Here is a 14,876-nt window from a genome sequence, read left to right as displayed (position 1 = left end):
CCTCTAACGCGGCGACATCTCCTCCTCTCATGATGATGGCCTCCAGCCTCCCCGAGTCTCCTCACTGAATCTGTTCTTTTTTTTTTTTTTTTTTTTTTTTGAGAGAGGGGTGCAGCGGGGGAGGGTAGGGGAGGGGGGGGGAGGAAGGGACTGGACAAACTATGAACGAGGAGATGACAAAAAGCGAGGAGCAGCATTTGAGTTTGCAGAAAGCCTTGCAGCAGTGCGAGTTGGTGCAGAACATGATCGACATTAGCATTTCCAGCCTGGAGGGTTTGAGGACCAAATGTGCCACATCCAACGACTTGACGCAAAAAGAGATCCGGACGCTGGAAGTAAGCGACACGCACACGCACGCACGCACGCACGCACACATCGAGGTTCTTAGGCGATACGAGGCCATGCAGTGCGTGTTTTCAGGCGTGCAACAGCTCTTCCTGGCTATCATTGCATAACCCAGCAGCCTGCTTAGTGCGGAGTGATAAATCAAAGGGGGGTGGGGGTGGGGGGGCTGCAGTGAGGCTGCGAGAGACGTGCGCATTCTGCAGGTGGTGGAGGAGGAAGAGAGGAAGAGGAGGAGCACGTTCTTCCTCCATCGCGGTGCTTCCGTGAAAGGGGGCCCGAGGCCTGCAGCTAGAGGCAGCCCGTGTTTCCCCTCCATCATGTCAGCCTGCTGCATCATCTTCCCTCACTCCCTCCCTCCCTCCCACCACCATTATTATGCAATGACTTCATCGAATCAAACATTCTGACCACTTTGGATTGATTAAAAAAAAAACAATGTTCAAGTTTGTAGTGCTTTGACTCTCCTGGCCAGGGGTGTTGCAAACTTTTTTCCAGAAGTGAAGGACGAGGGCCGACCCCACACGTTATTTTGTTTGTGGCCCCCTTTTTGTACAGTAATATTACTTATTCATTATTGTTATTACACCCTTCAATCATTAGACCAGTGGTTCTTAACCATGTTGGAGGTACCGAAGCCCACCAGTTTCATATGCGCATTCACCGAACCCTTCTTTAGTGAAAACATTTTATTATTCAAGACAAAGTAATGTTTTTTTACTAGTGCACAAAATGAAGCGTGCATGAACATCACCTTGTTCAAACAACAAAACCAACACAGTGCATAAACTCACAACAAATTACACACCTGCAAATCAGTCTGACTTCTGCTGTTGCCGTATCCGTAATACGCCAATAGGGAGACGTTTTTATTTACACGATGAGTCGGGTGTGTCTTGACCTCCGCCGGACCCCTGAGCCCGACTCACCGAACCCCTAGGGTTCGATCGAACCCAGGTTAAGAACCACTGCATTAGACTTAGACTAGTGGTTCTTAACCTGGGTTCGATCGAACCCTAGGGGTTCGGTGAGTCGGGCTCAGGGGTCAAGACACACCCGACTCATCGTGTAAATAAAAACGTCTCCCTATCGGCGTATTACGGATACGGCAACAGCAGAAGTCAGACTGATTTGCAGGTGTGTAATTTGTTGTGAGTTCATGCACTGTGTTGGTTTTGTTGTTTGAACAAGGTGATGTTCATGCACGGTTCTTTTTGTGCACCAGTAAAAAAACATGGTAAGACTTTAGTATGGGGAACATATTCACCATTAATTAGTTGCTTATTAACATGCAAATGAGTAACATATTGGCTCTTAACTAGTCATTATTAAGTACTTATTAATGCCTTATTCGGCATGGCCTTATTATAACCCTAACCCTCTAACCCTGGTCCTAACCCTCTAACCCTAACCCTAACCCTAACCCTAACCAAATAACTCTAAATTAAGTCTTTGTTACTTAGAATATGTTCCCCATACTAAAGTGTTACCAAAAAACATATAACTTTGTCTTGAATTTGAAAAAAAAAAACATTTTATTTTTCACTAAAGAAGGGTTCGGTGAATGCGCATATGAAACTGGTGGGGTTCGGTACCTCCAACAAGGTTAAGAACCACTGACTTAGACTTAGACTTAGACTTAGACTTCCTTTTATCCATCCATGGCCATGGATGAAGTGCTGGCTGTCCAGAGTCGGGACCCGGGGTGGACCACTCGCCTGTGCATCGGTTGGGGACATCTCTGCGCCGCTGACCCGTCTCCGCTCGGGATGGTCTCCTGCTGGCCCCACTATGGACTGGACTCTCACTATTATGTTAGATCCACTATGGACTGGACTCTCACTATTATGTTAGATCCACTATGGACTGACTCTCACTATTATGTTAGATCCACTATGGACTGGACTCTCACTATTATGTTAGATCCACTATGGACTGGACTCTCACTATTATGTTAGATCCACTATGGACTGACTCTCACTATTATGTTAGATCCACTATGGACTGGACTTTCAATATTATGTTAGATCCACTATGGACTGGACTCTCACTATTATGTTAGATCCACTATGGACTGGACTTTCACTATTATGTTAGATCCACTATGGACTGGACTTTCACACTATTATGCTAGACCCACTCGACGTCCATTGCATCCGGTCTCCCCTAGAGGGGACCACATCTGCGGTCCTCTCCAAGTTTTCTCATAGTCATTGATATTGACATCCCACTGGGTTGTGAGTTTTTCCTTGCCCTTATGTGGGCTCTGAACCGAGGATGTCGTTGTGGCTTGTGCAGCCCTTTGAGACACTTGTGATTTAGGGCTATATAAATAAACATTGATTGATTGATTGATTGATCCATCTTCTTCCGCTTATCCGAGGTCGGGCCGCGGGGGCAGCAGCTTAAGCAGGGAAGCCCAGACTTCCCTCTCCCCAGCCACTTCGTCCAGCTCCTCCCGGGGGGTCCCGAGGCGTTCCCAGGCCAGCCGGGAGACATAGTCTTCCCAACGTGTCCTGGGTCTTCCCCGTGGCCTCCTACCGGTCGGACGTGCCCTAAACACCTCCTTAGGGAGGCGTTCGGGTGGCATCCTGACCAGATGCCCAAACCACCTCATCTGGTTCCTCTCCATGTGGAGGAGCAGCGGCTTTACGTTGAGCTCCTCCCGGATGACAGAGCTTCTCACCCTATCTCTAAAGGAGAGACCCGCCACCCGGCGGAGGAAACTCATTTTGGCCGCTTGTACCCGTGATCTTGTCCTTTCGGTCATAACCCAAAGCTCATGACCATAGGTGAGGATGGGAACGTAGATCGACCGGTAAATTGAGAGCTTTGCCTTCCGGTTCAGCTCCTTCTTCACCACAATGGATCAATACAGTGTCCGCATTACTGAAGATTCGCCTGTCGATCTCACCATCCACTCTTCCCTCACTCGAGAACAAGACTCCGAGGTACTTGAACTCCTCCACTTGGGGCAGGGTCTCCTTCCCAACCCGGAGATGGCACTCCACCCTTTTCCGGGCGAGAACCATGGACTCGGACTTGGAGGTGCTGATTCTCATCCCAGTCGCTTCACACTCGGCTGCCAACCGATCCAGTGAGAGCTGAAGATCCTGGCCAGATGAAGCCATCAGGACCACATCATCTGCAAAAAGCAGAGACCTAATCCTGCAGCCACCAAACCGGATCCCCTCAACACCCTGACTGCACCTAGAAATTCTGTCCATAAAAGTTATGAACAGAATGGGTGACAAAGGGCAGCCTTGGCGGAGTCCAACCCTCACTGGAAACGGGTCCGACTTACTCCTTTTATTGACATTCAAATTTGAAGGGGACGGCGTGGCGCGGCCGGGAGAGTGGCCGTGCCAGCAACCTGAGGATTCCTGGTTCAATCCCCACCTTCTACCAACCTCGTTACGTCCGTTGTGTCCTTGAGCAAGACACTTCCCCCTTGCTCCACATTTATGTGCTATGAAAAGTAAAATAGAAACTTAAATATTACTTTAGCTTTTTAGGTGGAATTCTTTCCCATTCTTGCTTGATGTACAGCTTAAGTTGTTCAACAGTCCGGGGGTCTCCGTTGTGCTATTTTAGGCTTCATAATGCACCACACATTTTCAATGGGAGACAGGTCTGGACTACAGGCAGGCCAGTCTAGTACCCGCACTCTTTTACTATGAAGCCACGCTGTTGTAGCACGTGGCTTGGCATTGAATTGCTGAAATAAGCAGGGGCGTCCATTATATCGTTGCTTGGATGGCAACATATGTTGCTCCAAAACCTGTATGTACCTTTCAGCATTAATGGTGCCTTCACAGATGTATAAGTTACCCATGCTTTGGGCACCAATACACCCCCATACCATCACAGATGCTGGCTTTTGAACTTTGTGCCTATAACAATCCGGAGGGTTCTTTTCCTCTTTGGTCCGGAGGACACGACGTCCACAGTTTCCAAAAACAATTTGAAATGTGGACTCGTCAGACCACAGATCATTTTTACACTTCGCATCAGTCCATCTTAGATAAGCTCGGGCCCAGCGAAGCTGGCGGCGTTTCTGGGTGTTGTTGATAAATGGCTTTTGCTTTGCATAGTAGAGTTTTAACTTGCACTTACAGATGTAGCGACGAACTGTAGTTACTGACAGTTTTTATATTATCTTTAAAATGTATTGTCGCGGGACAATAAAAACAAGTTGCGGGCCGCAAATGGACCCCGGGGCGGCACTTTGGACACCCCTGAAATAAGACTACAACAGTAGTGCGTATGTTTTCATCTCCCTCGCTTGTTTGCTCGGCTTTGGAGAGACTCAAACGCTCGCTTCTTCTCCCCGCTGGATTAGCTTGCCTTGTGTATACGGCCACCACTTTGTAGAGGGGGGGTGGGGAAGCAGGCTTTGCTACACGTCTTAAAATGCAGCCCTCATCTCTGACGTTTGATCATTTAGATTTTCTCCAGCAAATAGGCTAACCTAGCATGATGTTGCTGTTCAAATGTGAGCGTAATGTTAGCATGTAGCTTACATAGCTATGCTAATGTTGTTGTTGTTCGTGTCCTCCTGGTAACTTCTTAATGTCATGTTGTTGTATGCGATACATGGCATTTATTACTTTGAATTGTGTAGATAAGTGTTAGAATAATTGTTTCTAAATTATCACAAAACCTTTGTGTTACATTGAGGGTCTGGTGAGAAGACAAAAGCTGTCTTTGGAACCTACCAAGAGTAAGGCTCGTAAAACTTCACTGTGTCGGGGGAAAGCAAGATGAAGGTGGTTCTGTTTTTTCTCATGTATGGTAATCAACAGAAAGATATTGTTCTAACCCAAGGACTTCAAAGCGTAGAGATGGCAGGATCTGCCCAATTTCCAGACGAACTCTTTTTGAACAATTTTATGGACCTCTTTTGGAAGTATTTTACGAACTCTTTTTGAACTATTTTATGGACCTCTTTTTGAACTATTTTACAAACTCTTTTTTGAACTGACCTTTTCTGTGAATTGTTTAAAATAGAATAGAGTATAATAGAAAGTACTTTATTGATCCCTGGGGGAAATTCAGCAATTTAATTTACAACCTTTTCTGTGAACTTTTTGCGACCTTTGTCCTTTGTCCAGGTGGAAAAAATCCTCAGTGCTGAGCTCTGTAGAACTTGCACCTGGCTCGCTGACAACAAGCTATCCATACACTTGGGTAAAACAGAATCCATCCTGTTTGGGTCCCACATCAACCTTAAGAAAGTCAATGACTTCACTATAAAAGTGGGTGACATTGTTATCACCAGGAAAGATGAGGTCACCTACCTAGGTTCCATTCTAGAGGCTAATTTTTCCTGTGATAAAATGGCAACCAAGGTAATCAAAAAGGTTAACCAACGAACAAGATTTCTCTACAGAATCTCCTCTCTGGTCAACAAAAGCACCTTGAGGATTCTGGCGGGAACTCTCGTTCAACCCTGTTTCGATTACGCATGCACCTCCTGGTACCCTAGCACCTCCAAAACCCTCAAATCTAAACTCCAAACATCCCAGAACAAGCTAGTCAGGTTACTTCTAGACCTCCACCCCAGATCCCACCTCACTCCTACCCACTTCTCCAAAGTGGGCTGGCTCAAGGTGGAGGACAGAGTTAAACAACTTGCACTGAGCCTGGTCTATAAAATCCACTACACCTCCCTGATACCGAAGTACATGTCAAACTACTTCCTTAACGTAAATGACCGCCATAACCACAACACCAGGGGGAGCTCCACTAACCACGTTAAACCCAGATTCCCAACTAACAAAGGTCTTAACTCGTTCTCTTTCTATGCCACATCAATGTGGAATGCGCTCCCAACAGGTATAAAAGAAAGGGCATCTCTATCCTCCTTCAAAACCGCAATAAAAGTTCACCTCCAGGCAGCTACAACCCTAAACTAACACCCTCCCCGGATTGCTAATAATCAAATGTAAACAATCAAATGCAGATACTTTCTCTCTCTCTCTCTCTCTCTCTCTCTCTCTCTCTCTCTCTCTCTCTCTCTCTCTCTCTCTCTCTCTCTCTCTTTCTCTCTATGTCCACTACTTGCTGTCCATATCCTACCCCCCCCACCCCCCTCCACACCCCTGATTGTAAATAATGTAAATAATTCAATGTGATTATCTTGTGTGATGACTGTATTATGATGATAGTATATATCTGATAGTATATATCTGTATCATGAATCGACTTAAACAAGTTGAAAAACTTATTCGGGTGTTACCATTTAGTGGTCAATTGTACGGAATATGTACTTCACCGTGCAACCTACTAATAAAAGTTTCAATCAATCAATCAATTGGAAACAGCGGTGGCCATGTGGTCGGGGAGGGTCCAAAATAAAAGAAGGAGGCGTGCAATCTTTTGGCAGAGCGTGCTGAGATACTGTACAAGAGTACAGTGTACAGACGACTCTCCAAATTGAATTCTGTCTCTGTTTAATTCTTTGCCTCTTGTCTTGTTTAATAGATGTCATCAGTGTTTGAACCTGACAATAAGAGATGATGTAAAAAGTGCATAAAGTACACAATAGCGCTTCTTGGAGACACTCTCAGGCGGGGACCAACATTAAAGTTCCGGAAACAAGAAGAGAAAAAAAGAAACCGGACATTATAGTCAGGTCACACGCCAATCAAAAGTGGCGTTTGTTATCTTTGGTGAGAAAGCCGCGTTACGTAACCTCGCTGGTCGTCGTGTTTTCTTTCAAACACTGCGTCCGCTCCATCAGCCAGCTGGGTTTACGGGACCTTTTTTACAGGACGCCGTTAAAAGCGCGATAAGGGGCGGGCGTCAAACTCGACAAGCGAGTCTCTAAGACTCACTTGAGCGTGGAGGAGCAGTAAGCATGCGAGGGCGACGCCTCGGGAGATAGAAAGAAACACCATTAAAGGGCGATAAGGGGCTCGTAAAAGTAGCTCGGAGTCCCGGTGGGCTGGATTGTTACGTAACAACGCGGACGCCATAAAAGCCAGGCCGCCCCCGATGACAACATGTCAAGTTGTAATGTCGCTTTTATTGAATGAGGTCATTTTTGCTGACCAGTTTCGGGCGAGCCATTTTTTTTTTTAATCGGCACATTCCGAACGCTCAATCCAACTCGAAAACATTTAGTTTGCATCATGACACAAAGCACAGTTTTTGTTAGCAATCCGTTCCAAAAAGGTCAGACCAAAATTGGAATCTGAAGCCATTTTTTCCCTGTAGGAAATAATGTACATCTAATTAATCCAGGGGTCCCCAAAGCGTCCAAAATCTGGCCTGAGTAAAAAAAAACAAAAAACTATATACTCACAACCTACTCAGTGGCCCTTTAGCACCGCCCTAGTGGCTCCCTGGAGCTTTTTCAATAATGGAAAAAGATAGAGGGACAAATAAATGTGTTGTTTTGATAATGTTTCTGTAGGAGAACAAACATGACGCAAATCTTCCTAATTGTTAGAAATCCCACTGTTTATATTAAACATGTTTCACTGATGCCAGCACCGTTTTGTCCTACTAATTTTGTTGGCCTTTGAACGCACCGTAGTTTGTTTGCATACAACTTTCTCCGACGCTGCCACCGAAAGACGTGTTTCATGCCACTCCCTCTTTGTCTCATTTTGTCCACCAAACTTTTTATGTTGTGCGTGGATGCACAAAGGTGAGCTTTGTTGATGTTGCTGACTTGTGTGGAGTGCGAATAACCTACGCCAACATGCTATTTAGGCTAGCTGTGTGTACATATTGCATCATTTCGCCTCGTTTGTAGCTATATTTGAGCTCATTTTAATTTTCCTTTACTTATGTTCTCTGTGTATTTCATTTACATTTGCATGTCTCATGACACATTTTCTGTATGTCATATCGGCTGCATTTCTGATTGTCTGTCATGTTGTTCCAGACCACAGCAAAGTTTATCATGTTGTTCCAGACCACAGCAAACGTTACCCAGCTTGCAAAGATGGTAATAAATCTATTAGAAGAAGACAAGCTGTCCGTTCATTGAACTTGGACACACACATCTATACATTTGGCAGTTTTAAATCAGTAATTTCCAGGAGTTATCTCACCCTTTGAGACACTTACTTAATGTGTTGCCTTCATTATAACACTTACTTAAGGCCTTTTACTTTTTGAGGCTCCACACAGATTTGTTTTTTGTATTTTTGGTCCAATATGACTCTTTCAACTTGTTGGGTTGCCGACCCCTGCTGTGGGTGATACAAACAATTGCTATTGCGACATCTGGTGGACACATTTAGAGCAGCAATTTATTTGATTCCAAAATATCAGCTCATTTTTTATACCCAGCAGACTCATCTCTCGGGCCGAATAAAACCTGTTCGCAGGCCTCATCCAGTGGTCTGGAGACTTAAATGTTGAAAGTAAAAAATTAAAAAAATGTTAAAAAAAATGTTTTTAACACTTTTATGAGTGGGGCCCTTTTGGATCCCCAATAATTTTGGTGGGATTTTTTTTTGTTGTCAAAACTCGAAAAATAGTAATGATTAAAAATAGTTAATTATTGGCTTATTATTGCATTATTGACACATTATTGACATATTTAAGGCTCCCCTTTGACATTTTTTGAGGAAAAAATATTGCATATTTTGTGTTTTTGCCATAAAAAAGGGTTTTCTTTGACAAAAAGGGCATACAATATTTGTTATACTTTATTTTAACACATAAACCTGAAGTTGATCAAGAGATTTAAGCGCTGAATGATAATTTAAAAAAAATAACACATGACTCATTTTTACCAATTTCATGACTGAGACTCTTCCGGCCCTCGGACCAAACTTGAGGGGAGATGTAAAGGTTAAATGTTGAAAGTAAAAATAAAAAAAATTATTAAAAAAAAATGTTTTTAACACTTTTATGAGTGGGGCTCTTTTGGAACCCCAATAATTTTGGTGGGATTTTTTTTTTTCAAAACTCGAAAAATAGTAATGAATGAAAATGGTTAATTATTGGCTTATTACTGCATTATTGACACATTATTGACATATTTAAGGCTCCAATTACATCACATCAACTAATCCACTTTGAAATTATTTGAGGAAAAAATATTTTGCAATAAAAAAGGTTTTTTTTTTGACAAAAAGGCCATACAATATTTGTTATACTTTATTTTAACGCTTAAACCTGAAGTTGATCAAGAGATTTAAGAGCTGAAAAATAATTATTAAAAAATAACACATGACTCATTTTTACCAATTTTATGACTGAGACTCTTCCGGCCCCCGGACCAAACTCGACGAGAGCTGTAAAGGTTAATTGTTGAAAATAAAAAAAATAATTAAAAAAAGTAAAAAAAAAATGTTTTTAACACTTTTATGAGTGGTGCCCTTTTGGAACCCCAATAATTTTGGTGGGATTTTTTTTTTAAAAACTCAAAAAATAGTAATGGATTACAATGGTTAATTATTGGCTTATTATTGCATTATTGACACATTATTGACATATTTAAGGCTCCAAATACATCACATCAACTAATCCACTGTGACATTTTTTGAGGGAAAAATATTGCATATTTTGTGTTTTTGCCATAAAAAAGGGTTTTCTTTGACAAAAATGGCATACAATATTTGTTATACTTTATTTTAACACATAAACCTGAAGTTGATCAAGAGATTTAAGCGCTGAATAATAATTTAAAAAAATAACACAAGACTCATTTTTACCAATTTCATGACTGAGACTCTTCCGGCCCCCGGACCAAACTTGAGGGGAGATGTAAAGGTTAAATGTTGAAAGTTAAAAAAAAAAAAAAAAATAGTAAAAAAAAATGTTTTTAACACTTTTATGAGTGGGGCCCTTTTGGAACCCCAATAATTTTGGTGGGATTTTTTTTTTTAAAAACTTGAAAAATAGTAATGGATTACAATTGTTAATTATTGGCTTATTATTGCATTATCGACACATTATTGACATATTTAAGGCTCCAGTTACGTCACATCAACTAATCCACTTTGACATTTTTTGAGGGAAAAATATTGCATATTTTGTGTTTTTGCCATAAAAAAGGGGTTTCTTTGACAAAAATGGCATACAATATTTTTTATACTTTATTTTAACACATAAACCTGAAGTTGATCAAGAGATTTAAGCGCTGAATGATAATTTAAAAAAAATAACACATGACTCATTTTTACCAATTTTATGACTGAGACTCTTCCGGCCCCCGGACCAAACTTGAGGGGAGCTGTAAAGGTTAAATGTTGAAAGTAAAAATAAAAAAAATTATTAAAATTTTTTTTTTTAACACTTTTATGAGTGGGGCCCTTTTGGAACCCCAATCATTTTGGTGGGATTTTTTTTTTTCAAAACTCGAAAAATAGTAATGAATGAAAATGGTTAATTATTGGCTTATTACTGCATTATTGACACATTATTGACATATTTAAGGCTCCAATTACATCACATCAACTAATCCACTTTGAAATTATTTGAGGAAAAAATATTTTGCAATAAAAAAGGTTTTTTTTTGACAAAAAGGCCATACAATGTTTGTTATACTTTATTTTAACACATAAACCTGAAGTTGATCAAGAGATTTAAGCGCTGAATAATAATTTTAAAAAATAACACAAGACTCATTTTTACCAATTTCATGACTGAGACTCTTCCGGCCCCCGGACCAAACTTGAGGGGAGATGTGAAGGTTAAATGTTGAAAGTTAAAAAAAAAAAAAAAAAAAATTAAAAAAAAAATGTTTTTAACACTTTTATGAGTGGGGCCCTTTTGGAACCCCAATAATTTTGGTGGGATTTTTTTTTTTTAAAAACTTGAAAAATAGTAATGGATTACAATTGTTAATTATTGGCTTATTATTGCATTATCGACACATTATTGACATATTTAAGGCTCCAGTTACGTCACATCAACTAATCCACTTTGACATTTTTTGAGGGAAAAATATTGCATATTTTGTGTTTTTGCCATAAAAAAGGGGTTTCTTTGACAAAAATGGCATACAATATTTTTTATACTTTATTTTAACACATAAACCTGAAGTTGATCAAGAGATTTAAGCGCTGAATGATAATTTAAAAAAAATAACACATGACTCATTTTTACCAACTTTATGACTGAGACTCTTCCGGCCCCCGGACCAAACTTGAGGGGAGATGTAAAGGTTAAATGTTGAAAGTAAAAATAAAAAAAATTATTAAATTTTTTTTTTTTAACACTTTTATGAGTGGGGCCCTTTTGGAACCCCAATAATTTTGGTGGGATTTTTTTTTTTCAAAACTCGAAAAATAGTAATGAATGAAAATGGTTAATTATTGGCTTATTACTGCATTATTGACACATTATTGACATATTTAAGGCTCCAATTACATCACATCAACTAATCCACTTTGAAATTATTTGAGGAAAAAATATTTTGCAATAAAAAAGGTTTTTTTTTGACAAAAAGGCCATACAATGTTTGTTATACTTTATTTTAACACATAAACCTGAAGTTGATCAAGAGATTTAAGCGCTGAATAATAATTTTAAAAAAATAACACATGACTCATTTTTACCAACTTTATGACTGAGACTCTTCCGGCCCTCGGACCAAACTTGAGGGGAGATGTGAAGGTTAAATGTTGAAAGTAAAAAAAAAAAAAAAATAGTAAAAAAAAATGTTTTTAACACTTTTATGAGTGGGGCCCTTTTGGAACCCCAATAATTTTGGTGGGATTTTTTTTTTTAAAAACTCGAAAAATAGAAATGGATTACAATGGTTAATCATTGGCTTATTATTGCATTATCGACACATTATTGACATATTGAAGGCTCCAATTACGTCACATCAACTAATCCACTTTGACATTTTTTGAGGAAAAAATATTGCATATTTTGTGTTTTTGTCATAAAAAAGGGTTTTCTTTGACAAAAAGGGCATACAATATTTGTTATAATTTATTTTAACACATAAACCTGAAGTTGATCAAGAGATTTATGTGCTGAATAATAATAATAATAACAAAATAACACATGACTTATTTTTACCAATTTTATGACTGAGACTCTTCCGGCCCCCGGACCAAACTTGAGGGGATCCGTAAAGGTTAAAAAAAAAAAAATCTTTGTATTGTATTGGTTTTGAAAATTTCCCCTGCATTCTTAAATTTTATAGTGTGCAGCCCCCAGTGGAAAACGTTTAGACACCCCTGACATTAGACGTAAGCGGGTTTAAAAACTCCTATTTATGTGTATCGTCTTGGTCGGATGTAGGAACATAAAAGGTGTAGTTTGAAACCGTTTTTGGGCAGGAAGCCTTCTTCACTGCTTCTCCTGGCAAAGGTAACGATCCTTCCACAAGTTCACCTACAGAAACCTTGTTACGACCACAGGTGGGTCAAGGAGCCAACAATTGTACTCAAGTAAAAGCACCGTTACTTTGGAGTTATACCACTCAAGTAAAAGTAAAAAGTAGTCATCCAAATAAGTACTTGTGTAAAAGTAAGCAATTCATGAAAAAATACTCAAGTAATGATTAACTGGTGAGTAACTTTGGCTTTGTTTAGAAACTATTTTTTAATAGTACTTAGACTACAAACGTAGTTGTTGTGTGTGTGTGTAGCAAAACCTGTTGTAGGTGGGCAATTATTTTGACTCAGGGGGCCAAATTTAGAGAAAAAAATGTGTCTATTTTTAGGAACACTAATACAAAACCTCACAATAATGTCCAATTGAATGCTAAAAACGTTATGACAGACCGCCTTAAAAAACGGAATGGAATTTTTAATTTTCTTACTGAATGAAACACCCAGAATGTACATGAAAATAAAGAATGTGGGATTTACAATATTACCTATGAAGGATAAAACACTGAATATTGACAACATATGAACGTCACAACCCCCCTCTCGATCGACATATTTTACAATCAGGAAAAAGGCGACAGAAATGCAACAAACAGCGAAATATAAACGCGAAGGGAAATAAAAAAAAACCCACCTACAATCTGATATATCTGATTCATCACTAAGATATATAACTTTGCTGTAAAAATCTCCTTCTGCTTGGTGCCTCGTCTGAGCTGCTGTGACTTAGATTACCATAGTAACTCATTAGATTACCATAGTAACTAATTAGATTACCATAGTAACTAATTAGATTACCGTAGTAACTAGTATATCATGCAAAAGCGCTGATTCCAACCATTGAAATACCTTGAATAGTTCAAGACTTACGGTCATTTGAAAACATCACTGCACATCATAATGGCAGCTACACTTTTAATCTTAAAGATCTAAAAAAATTATTTGGGAATACCCGGCGGGACGGATTGAAAAGTTTAACGGGCCGCATGTGGCCCCCGGTCCTTAAAGGCCTACTGAAAGCCACTACTACCGACCTCGCAGTCTGATAGTTTATATATCAATGATGAAATCTTAACATGGCAACACATGCCAATACGGCCGGGTTAACTTATAAAGTGCAATTTTAAATTTCCCGCTTAACTTCCGGTTGAAAACGCCTATGTATGATGACGTATGCGCGTGACGTAGCCAGTTTAACAGAGGTATGGCTCCCCCATTGAAGCCAATACAAAATAGCTCTGTTTTCATTTCATAATTCCACAGTGTTCTGGACATCTGTGTTGGTGAATCTGTTGCAATTATGTTCATTGCATTATGGAGAAAGAAGCTGAGCAAGCAAAGAAGAAAGTTGTCGGTGCGAAGCGGAGTATTTTGCGAGGGAAGTCAGCAGCAACACAACACAGCCGGCGTTTCATTGTTTACATTCCCGAAAGATGCAGTCAAGATGGAAGAACTCGGACAACAGAGACTCTTACCAGGAGGACTTTTGACTTCGATACACAGACGCCTGTAGAGAACTGGGACAACACAGACTCTTACCAGGATTACTGTGATTTGGATACACAGACGCAGACGGGGTACCGTGAGTACGCAGCTGCGCTTCCAAACATTTGATCGCTTGCCCGTACGTGCGTGTCACGTACGTAACTTTGGGTAAATATATAAGCTTTATGAACCTTGGGTTAGGTCAGGGGTCGGCAACCCAAAACGTTGAAAGAGCCATATTGGACCAAAAATACAAAAAACTAATCTGTCTCGAGCCGCAAAAAATTTAAAACGTATATAAGTGTTATAATGAAGGCAACACATGATGTAAGTGTCTATATTAGCTATATTAACCTACTACCAAAATGACTATGTGTCGCAGGCTGAAGCAAATCTTCGTTGACAGAAATGTTGAAATGTAATAGTTATTCTACACATGTTTATAACATTAGAAACCATTAGTAAATCAGAGGCTACTCAGAAGGTCAGATAACTCCTGGAAATGACTGACTTTTAATGGCCAAAGGTATAGATCTGTGTCCAAGTTAAAGGAAACTGCATGCTGTCTTCTTTTAATAGATTTATTACAATCTTTGGCAAGCTAGGTAATGTTTGCTGTGGTCTGGAACAACATGGCACACATACAACATGAAAAGCAACCAATATTACATACAGTTAATGTGTCGTGAGACATGCAAAACTAAATTATATACAAAGAGGATAAAAGTAAAG

The 14,876-nt window shown here is 40.0% G+C and overlaps 1 protein-coding gene across 2 annotated transcripts in view; it reads left to right on the top strand.

The window, feature by feature from the left end:
• Window positions 1-139: 139 nt before the first annotated feature.
• ksr2 (kinase suppressor of ras 2) overlaps window positions 140-14,876 on the top strand; it is a 248,332-nt gene continuing 233,595 nt past the window's right edge. For both annotated transcript variants that reach the window (XM_062024470.1, XM_062024469.1), the window contains exon 1: window positions 140-335. In XM_062024470.1, coding sequence (XP_061880454.1) covers window positions 162-335 — 174 coding nt within the window. In that variant the 5' untranslated portion in view covers window positions 140-161. The remainder of the gene's footprint in view (window positions 336-14,876) is intronic.

The sequence above is a fragment of the Entelurus aequoreus genome, linkage group LG17 (assembly GCF_033978785.1).
Source record: "Entelurus aequoreus isolate RoL-2023_Sb linkage group LG17, RoL_Eaeq_v1.1, whole genome shotgun sequence".
NCBI classification, from domain to species: domain Eukaryota; kingdom Metazoa; phylum Chordata; class Actinopteri; order Syngnathiformes; family Syngnathidae; genus Entelurus; species Entelurus aequoreus.
Note: the sequence above shows the minus strand (reverse complement) of the source record. Positions and strands in the feature narration are given on the sequence as shown.